The following is a 10,411-nucleotide window of genomic DNA, read 5'->3' as shown; positions in this document are numbered from 1 at the left end:
GTTATCCAAGGAAGTTTGGATTTGTATGTGATGTGTTTTTGAGGGATATTTTTGGTGACTGAATTAGCAAGTGTTGTTTTGAACATGTTCCAAAGATTGTCTGCAGTTTGGTTAGGTTGTTCGTTTAGTTTTGTGTTTAGAAGTGTGAGGTCGTTTCTTATGTTGTTCCAGTCAGCTTTGTTGTAGAGGTATATGTTTCTAGGTTCTCTTCTTATTCTTTTCAGTCGAACGTCAATTTCAGTGTAGATTATGTCGTGGTCAGATTTACCTATAGGTGGTGTGGTTTCAGTCTTGTTAATGATTGATGGTCTGTTTGTAAGTGTCAGGTCGAGTATGTGGTTTCCTCTGGTGGGCTTTGTCGTTATTTGTGTGAGGGAGTTGTTGTCTATGATGTCCAGAAGGTGCTGGTGGAGTTTTTGTTCTTGTTTGCCTGGTATGGTTGTGTTGTTTTGCCAGTCTATGTGTGGTAAGTTGAAATCTCCACTTACGTATGTTATTGTGTTGTTGTTGTGACCTAGCCTGTTCATAGAGATTTCTAGTTGTTCTAGTGAGTGTCCTTTATCTGATGGTGGTCTATAGTATGCTCCTATGGTGAGGTTGTGTGAATTTGTCATGGAGATGTTTGCCCAGATTGATTCATTGTCTGTTTCTAATTCTTTAATCTGTTCTGTGTGGTATTTGTTTGTGATTGCCATTAGTACACCTCCGTGGCTTTGGCCATGTTTATTTGGGTTGCGGTCTTTTCGGTAGACAGTGTATTCAGTGACTGGGAAGTACTCGCATGAGGAGATTGCATTGTTGAGCCATGTTTCTGTTCCTATTTTGATGTCTTGTTTGAGTGAGTGAATGATTTGGTCGAGGTCTGGTTTTTTGTTGGAAATGGATTGGAAGTTAATGGTGGCTATGCGTATTGGTTTAGTAAATTTGTTGTGGCCGGTGGCAGTATTGTTGTTTTGTTTTGTTGGTGAGGATGATGCTTTGGGTGGACCTGGGCTGGTTGGGTCCTCATGTGATCTTGAGTGTGTGCTAGAGTTGTGAAGTCGTGAAAATCTGTTTGATGTGTCAATGCTTGTGTTGTCAAATAATGTTGTGGAAAAGTTTGGAAGCCCGCAGTTTAGGCAGTCCCAAGATACCCCGCTATGGTCATAGTATTTGAGGGATGATTTATTCATTCCCTGACAGTCGACATAGTACCAGGTGTCACACGTATCACAACATATGGCACTGGATTTCCATGTGACTGCCTTACCACAGGTACCGCAGGGGTATCTAAGGGCTCTCGGACCGGGGTTGATGTTCAATGTATGTGCGCCAATTATAGGTCCATGGTAGCATTATCAATGTATGTGTGCCAATAATAGGTCCGGGGTAACATTTTCAATGTATGTGTGCCAATAATAGGTCCGGGGTAACATTATAAATGTGTGTGCACCAATTATAGGTCCAGGGTAACATTATAAATGTGTGTGCGCCAATTATAGGTCCAGGGTAACATTATTAATGTATGTGCGCCAATTATTGGTCCAGGGTAACATTATAAATGTGTGTGCGCCAATTATAGGTCCAGGGTAACATTATAAATGTGTGTGCACCAATTATAGGTCCAGGGTAACATTATAAATGTGTGTGCGCCAATTATAGGTCCACTGATGTCATTGGGGTTCGGTAAATGTAAATAATCTCGTGCGTAAGTGTAAAGTTAGTACGTTTACTTTACAAGTGATATGAACTCTTTATTAATAAGTATGCTGATAACAACACTTTACAAGTGATATGAACTCTTTGTTAATAAGTATGCTGATAACAACACTTTACAATACTTAGTGTGGTTACTGTTTGGATTTAAAATGATGGATGACCACCACTGGTACTTGTTTTCTCTGTTGACCGTTACATGTGTGATATGTTGACCGTTACATGTGTGATGTGTTGACCGTTACATGTGTGATATGTTGACCGTTACATGTGTGATGTGTTGACCGTTACATGTGTGATCTGTTGACCGTTACATGTGTGATATGTTGACCGTTACATGTGTGATGTGTTGACCGTTACATGTGTGATGTGTTGACCGTTACATGTGTGATGTGTTGACCGTTACATGTGTGATGTGTTGACCGTTACATGTGTGATGTGTTGACCGTTACATGTGTGATGTGTTGACCGTTACATGTGTGATGTGTTGACCGTTACATGTGTGATGTGTTGACCGTTACATGTGTGATGTGTTGACCGTTACATGTGTGATGTGTTGACCGTTACATGTGTGATCTGTTGACCGTTACATGTGTGATGTGTTGGACATTACATGTGTGATGTGTTGACCATTTCTTGTGCGATGTGTTGACCATTACTTGTGTGATGTGATGACCATTACTTGTGTGATGTGTTGACCATTACATGTGTGATGTGTTGACCATTTCTTGTGCGATGTGTTGACCATTACTTGTGTGATGTGTTGACCGTTACATGTGTGATGTGTTGACCGTTACATGTGTGATCTGTTGACCGTTACATGTGTGATGTGTTGGACATTACATGTGTGATGTGTTGACCATTTCTTGTGCGATGTGTTGACCATTACTTGTGTGATGTGATGACCATTACTTGTGTGATGTGTTGACCATTACATGTGTGATGTGTTGACCATTTCTTGTGCGATGTGTTGACCATTACTTGTGTGATGTGTTGACCGTTACATGTGTGATGTGTTGACCGTTACGTGTGATCTGTTGACCGTTACATGTGTGATGTGTTGACCATTACTTGTGTGATGTGATGACCATTACTTGTGTGATGTGTTGACCATTACATGTGTGATGTGTCGACCAATACATGTATGATGTGTTGACCGTTACATGTATGATGTGTTGAAAATAACATGTATGATCGGTTGACCGTTACTTGTGTAATGTATTGACCATTACTTGTGTGATGTGTTGACCATTACATTTGTGATGTGCTCACCATAACATGTATGATGGGTTGACCGTTACATGTGTGATGTGTTGACCAATACATGTATGATGTGTTGACCATTACATGTATGATGTGTTGACCATTACATGTGTGATGTGTTGACCATTACATGTATGATGTGTTGACCGTTACATGTGTGATGTGTTGACCATAACATGTATGATGTGTTGACCATTATATGTGTGATGTATTGACCATTACATGTGTGATGTGTTGACCATTACATGTGTGATGAATTGACTATTACATGTGTGATGTGTAGACCATTATATGTGTGATGTGATGACCATTACTTGTGTAATGTGTTGACCATTACATGTGTGATGTGTTGACCATTACATGTGCAATGTGTTGACCATCACATATGTGATGTGTTGACCGTTACATGTGTAATGTGTTGACCATTACATGTATAATGTGTTGACCATTACATGTGTAATGTGATGACCATTACATGTGTGATGTGTTGACCATAACATGTGTGATGTGTTGACCATTACATGTGTAATGTGTTGACCATCACATGTGTGATGTGTTGACCGTTAGATGTGTAATGTGTTGACCATTACATGTCTAATGTGTTGACCATTACATGTGTGATGTGTTGACCATTACATGTGTGATGTGTTGACCATAACATGTATGATGTGTTGCCCATTACATGTGTAATGTGTTGACCATTACATGTGTGATGTGTTGACCATTACATGTGTTATGTGTTGACCATAACATGTATGATGTGTTGGCCATTGTGTTGACCATTGCATGTGTGATGTGTTGACCATTACATGTGTGATGTATTGACCATAATATGTGTGATGTGTTGACCATTACATGCGTGATGTGTTGACCATTTCTTGTGTAGTTTGTTGACCATAACATGTGTGATGTGTTGACCATTACATGTGTGATGTGCTGACCATTACTTGTATAATGTGTTGACCATTACATTTGTGATGTGTTGACCATTACATGTGTGATGTGATGACCATTACATGTGTGATGTATTGACCATTGCATGTGTGATGTGTTGACCATAAGATGTATGATGTGTTGACCATTACATGTGTGATGTGTTGACCATTACATGTGTGATGTGTTGACCATTACATGTGTGATGTGTTGACCATAACATGTGTGATGTGTTGACCATTACATGTGTGATGTGTTGACCATAAGATGTATGATGTGTTGGCCATTACATGTGTAATGTGTTGACCATTACATTTGTGATGTGTTGACCATTACATGTGTAATATGTTGACCATTACATTTTTGATGTGTTGACCATTACATGTGTGATGTGTTGACCATAACATGTGTGATGTGTTGACCATTACATGTGTAATGTGTTGACCATAACATGTGTAATGTGTTGACCATTACATGTGTAATGTGTTGACCATAACATGTGTGATGTGTTGACCATTACATGTGTAATGTGTTGACCATTACTTGTGTAATGTTTTGACCATAACATGTGTAATGTGTTGACCATTACATGTGTGGTGTGTTGACCATTACATGTGTGATGTGTTGACCATAAGATGTATGATGTGTTGACCATTACATGTGTAATGTGTTGACCATAACGTGTGTTGTGTTGACCATTACTTGTGTGATGTGTTGGCCATTACATGTGTGATGTGTTGACCATTACATGTGTAAGGGTTGACCGTTACATGTGTGATGTGTTGACCATAACATGTGTGATGTGTTGACCATTACATGTGTAAGGGTTGACCGTTACATGTGTGATGTGTTGACCATAACATGTGTGATGTGATGACCATTACATGTGTGATGTGTTGACCATTACATGTGTGATTTGATGACCATTACATGTGTGATGTGATGACCATTACATGTATGATATGTTGGCCATTACATACGTAATTTATTCACCATTACTTGTATAATGTGTTGACCATTGCATGTGTGATGTGTTGAATATTACATGTGTGATGTGATGACCATTACATGTGGGATGTGATGACCATTACATGTGTGATGTGATGCCCATATATGTGTGATGTGATGACCATTACATGTGTGATGGGATGACCATTATATGTGTGATGTGATGACCATTACATGTGTGATGTATTGACCATTGCATGTGTGATGTGTTGGCCAATACATGTGTAATGTGTTGACCATTACATGTGTGATGTGATGACCATTACATGTGTGATGTGTTGACCATAACATGTATGATGTGTGATGTGATGACCATTACTTGTGTGATGTGTTGACCATTACATGTGTGATGTGATGACCATTACTTGTGTAATGTGATGACCATTACATGTGTGATGTGATGACCATTACATGTCTGACGTGATGACCATTATATGTGTGATGTGATGACCATTACATTTATGATATGTTGGCCATTACATACGTAATGTACTCACCATTACTTGTATAATGTGTTGACCATTACATTTGTGATGTGTTGACCATTACATGTGTAATATGTTGACCATTACATTTTTGATGAGTTGACCATTACATGTGTGATGTGTTGACCATAACATGTGTGATGTGATGACCATTACATGTGTGATGTGTTGACCATAACATGTGTGATGTGATGACCATTACATGTGTGATGTGTTGACCATTACATGTGTAAGGGTTGACCGTTACATGTGTGATGTGTTGACCATAACATGTGTGATGTGTTGACCATTCAATGTGTCATGTGTTGACCATTACATGTGTGATGTGTTGACCATTGCATGTGTGATGTGTAGACCATAAGATGTATGATTTGTTGGCCATTACATGTGTAATGTGTTGACCATTACATGTGTGATGTGATGACCATTACATGTCTGACGTGATGACCATTATATGTGTGATGTGATGACCATTACATGTATGATATGTTGGCCATTACATACGTAATGTATTCACCATTACTTGTATAATGTGTTGACCATTACATGTGTGATGTGTTGACCATTACATGTGTGATGTGATGACCATTACATGTGTGATGTGATGACCATTATATGTGTGATGTGATGACCATTACATGTGTGATGTGATGACCATTACTTGTGTAATGTGATGACCATTACATGTGTGATGTGATGACCATTACATGTGTGATGTGTTGACCATTACATGTGTGATGTATTGACCATTACATGTGTGATGTGTTGACCATTACATGTGTGATGTGATGACCATTACATGTGTGATGTGTTGACCATTACATGTGTAATGTGTTGATCATTGCCTGACTGATATATACTGTTTACATTTTAGGATATTTGCTCTGAATCTGTTAAATCTCTACACACTGTTCATAGCCCTGTTCTGGAAACAACAAGATATGGTGAGTACTTCTGTTTCAATGATTTCACTTAAACAAATATTGATGAGTCAAGTGATAGCCTTAAATGATATACATAAACGTTCCATGTCTTCAGCGCTTGTTACAGCTATACATATTTTTAAGACAGGCGGATCCTGTTAAGCAGTTAATTGTTTTGTATTCCATATTTTTCACATTTTCACGATTAAGATCATTTCAAAATACATTACAAAGTTCTTTTTCACACAAGAGTTAAGTTGTTATTACTAATCATAGGGAGGCTCTGCCATCGAAGAAAATGTGACCTTGACATTAATGTACTAATCGAGGAACCCTATTACCATGTACAGTGTTAACCTGGGAACTTTACCCATGGAAAACACCATCCTTTGCTTGGTTTTCGTGTAAACCTTAAAATTCGATTCATCTTCCAAGATTTTGCGGAGAATTTTCTTGATCAAGTGATGTTCTATATCTAGCACATTCTAGAATTAATGAAGCATTTGTGACCTTTCAAAAAGTCATGTAATGCCTTTTAATCCTTTTTTTCCAAAAAAACCGTATCTGGATTTGTGACCTTGACCTCGATAATTGTGTAAATGTTCCAGATATCACTTATTGAAATAGACCAGTGATAAAATATAACAACCTCATATTTTGCAAAAAGGAACAACCACTGCGATTATATTTGCTCAACAATTATATGTCAAAGCGCAGGTCAATCTGACTACCTTCTGTTGTCCATAATACAACACTTATATAGCGACCAATGCTACGGTTTCATCTGTATTTTGCAGAAGACAGAACTTGAAGAGAAGTTAATCAATAGTTCTTTTACACGCTGTGAACAAACCACGAGCATTCCTCCAATAAATGTGACTGTACAGCCGGCGACACTCGGTTACAACGCCACCGTCCAGTCTGTGATAGTCGACTACAACGCCTCACTCTGTAGTAGTGCGGTGTCGGAGGAACTTTCGGCCGACCTGTGCTGGGAGACCATGATAGGACAGGTCGTTTAGTCACTGGACTTGTTTATTATATGGAATCGTCCAGTTGCCCACATTTTCAGATAGTTGTCATAACGATATTTAATATATTGGACTTATAAAGAAGCAATTAAATTCTACAAACAATTTAACTCTACAGACAAGTCGCTCTGAGTGATCGAAGGCTACATCCCTCTTCCCTCTAAGATTGTATTTATGTTTATAGTATTGTCTTATTGAATATAACACTTTAAAGACTAAACACATCGGTCTGAGTGATCGAACTGTACACACAAGTCGTTTGATGGGAAGGATACTATACAATTATGGACTTCAGGTGAGGTCCCTAAATCAGGGATAGACCGAAACTGAAGTCCACAATTGTTTTATTATATGACATTTTACAATGAGATTAATAATTAAGCAAGTCATAAACACATCGATGGCATGGATCATTTTGGAATTACAGAGTGAAGGACTTCAAATACAAAATAACATCCAAGAAATTGAATTTCAAATTCAATTCAAGTGATATTTAATTTAAAATAAATATTATTTGCACTATCCACATCATCAATATTCACATAGTTCAGAATTTGATAAGATAATCCATTTGCAGTTGAATTCAGTAGTGACTGGTAACAGAATTACAGACTGGCTGGGAAATTACCTAGGCTTATTTTTAGTAGCGGTTTGTAACACTTTTCTATCTATAGGTAGAGGTCTGTAACACTTTTCTATTCATAGAACGGGGTCTGTAACATATTTACAGACTCGTCACATGACGTCACTCCTCCAATCAGGGCTGGGAATTAGCACCAGTCATATAATAAATCACGTTATGATAAATTCTCTCCCGACAGGAGGTAGTGAAGCTGACGCTGATGGACCTGGTAGTGGTGGTAGGTCAGATCATTGTACAGGATTACCTCCGTGGACTCTTTGTCCGATACTGTAATAACTTGTGCTGCTGGGACATGGAAAAACAGTTCGTAAGTTTGTCAGGATGAAATTATTCTCGTCTGCCTGAAACATCAGGTTATGTGGGGAAGGTGATATAGCTGTTTTGTATCTTTGGTGAAACGTGCCTGGGGTGGTCACGATGGCTTTTTTTCTCTTTCGTTTTTCTGTCTCTTCCATTTTTTATGTTCAATCTTGTTACCTTTTACATTCTTATTTGTCCTGACTAACTAAACAAAACCTAAAATAATTCGGAGTATACACCGAACAGTCATCCATTTATTTCATTGCAATGTGTATATCGCCATTCATTAAATATATTACTCAGACCACCTTCTTGTGTTTAGCTATAAAATCACATTTAATTGAAATAATCTTAAATGTTTAATTAAAACAATATTTAAACGCCAATTTGTGTTGCATTTTGATAGCCTGAATATGCTGATTTCAAGACTGCTGAAAATCTCCTTCATCTTGTGAACAATCAAGGGGTCGTCTGGTAGGTAAACTCACCTCATGTGATCAATCTCGTGATCTTATCGTAGCTAGGTTTCATAATTTGTTAATATTTCTTAAATGTTCAGTATCTCAAAACAATTTTGCACCTGGAGCTTAACTATCAAGGAATCGTCACTCAAAGAAGTATGCATATGTTCCAGGCTGGGGATATTTTTCGCGCCCGGTCTTGCTGTACTTAATCTACTGAAGTTGCTCGTGCTTGTGTACGTTCGGAGCTGGTCCGTCATCGTCTGTAACGTTCCCCAAGAGGCAATTTTCCGGTCGTCACGCTCCAACAATTTCTACTACGCCCTGCTATTGGTGATGCTGTTTCTCACAATGCTGCCTCCTCTCTTTGCTATTGTCGCCCTGGAACCGTCGCCGCACTGTGGGCCGTTCAGGTGAAAGTCTTAAATAACCTAGTTTATCTCTCCATGTAAAGTTAAATGATCATTAGAAATACGAATTAAAGAGGTACTATTACGAAAATTACCTTGTTGATGCAGAACGTAAATACTTATTTCGCCATATTGCCTTTTCGTCAATTAATGACCTATCAGTGGTACTTTTCTCCATCGTATTGGATTCGTATGCCGACGTAAAATGTGTAAAAGATGATAAACCATGGTTTTCCTATTTCAGTGGTCAGCAACAGATACTGAGTACACTGACAGACACGATAGAACAGGACCTACCTAGTGTGGCGGGAACGATCCTAGAATACACCTCGTCACCCGTCGTCATCGTGCCGCTCTTCATGTTGCTTGGGTGCGCCATCTGGTGGATACTATAGATTAGCTTCGCAAAACAAGCTTATTATTGGTTCCAGGACACTACCCCAAACAGATGTATTTATATGTTTAAGTCTCGTAGGTCATTAAGAGGCTGGTTCAACGAGACTAGTTGTAAAAGTAAAGATACCGGACGACTCACCAATAACACTGATCTCTATACCTGTTGTTAAACCGTAAATAACTGTATGTTAACATTTTCTAAGATGATAATACCAAATTAATTATCTCTCTTTTACCACAGAATGCTCATTTATTATTTGACGATTGTGAGCCAATCTCTCAGGGATGCCAACAAGCAGCTACGGATAGCGTTGGAATATGTAAGTTACTTGTTCAGAAAAAACTGTAGATGTAAAGAACTGCCGTAAGTAAATCATAGCAGCAATTTCGTATTCCAAGAACAACCTCAACTATAAATTAATATCCGTTTTAGGGAGTTATGTCTGATTCAGCTTCTCCAGCTTGTAACTACTACAATATTATTGCAGTCACGTTGTTTAGAATAATTGATTGTTTTTAAAAGTAGGACTTCATGACTTAATAACCTAAGACACGTCTCGTCTTCTTACATTACGATTAAAAATATAAGTCCAAAACATACTAATGAACTAGGCCTTCTATAAAGTAGTATGTTGATCTAATTAGGAACGAACCGAGGGGAAGAGGAAGATATACGCAATGGCGGATGGTAAGTATGTTATCTCCTTACTGTAACAGCCATGTCGTACATGTCGTACATGTCGCTGTCTTAGTAGCCTCTACCACCTCCCTACAGCCACTCGAGTATTACATCTTAAACTCTTCCTTACAGCAATGTGAAGTCTTTCAACATCTACCTACTTAACATCCGCGTTAGGTATTTG

General features: G+C 38.4%; 1 protein-coding gene across 1 annotated transcript in view; it reads left to right on the top strand.

Annotated features, from left to right (window-relative positions):
* LOC110449029 (transmembrane channel-like protein 2) overlaps positions 1 to 10,411 on the top strand; it is a 36,817-nt gene that overhangs the window by 20,743 nt on the left and 5,663 nt on the right. The window contains exons 15-22 of the mRNA XM_021495602.1: positions 6,259 to 6,328; positions 7,105 to 7,320; positions 8,160 to 8,288; positions 8,688 to 8,755; positions 8,916 to 9,155; positions 9,397 to 9,522; positions 9,790 to 9,868; positions 10,194 to 10,236. Of these exons, the coding sequence (XP_021351277.1) occupies positions 6,259 to 6,328; positions 7,105 to 7,320; positions 8,160 to 8,288; positions 8,688 to 8,755; positions 8,916 to 9,155; positions 9,397 to 9,522; positions 9,790 to 9,868; positions 10,194 to 10,236 (971 nt within the window). The remainder of the gene's footprint in view (positions 1 to 6,258; positions 6,329 to 7,104; positions 7,321 to 8,159; positions 8,289 to 8,687; positions 8,756 to 8,915; positions 9,156 to 9,396; positions 9,523 to 9,789; positions 9,869 to 10,193; positions 10,237 to 10,411) is intronic.

This window comes from Mizuhopecten yessoensis, unplaced genomic scaffold (assembly GCF_002113885.1).
Source record: "Mizuhopecten yessoensis strain PY_sf001 unplaced genomic scaffold, ASM211388v2 scaffold4421, whole genome shotgun sequence".
Taxonomy (NCBI): Eukaryota; Metazoa; Mollusca; class Bivalvia; order Pectinida; family Pectinidae; genus Mizuhopecten; species Mizuhopecten yessoensis.
Note: the sequence above shows the minus strand (reverse complement) of the source record. Positions and strands in the feature narration are given on the sequence as shown.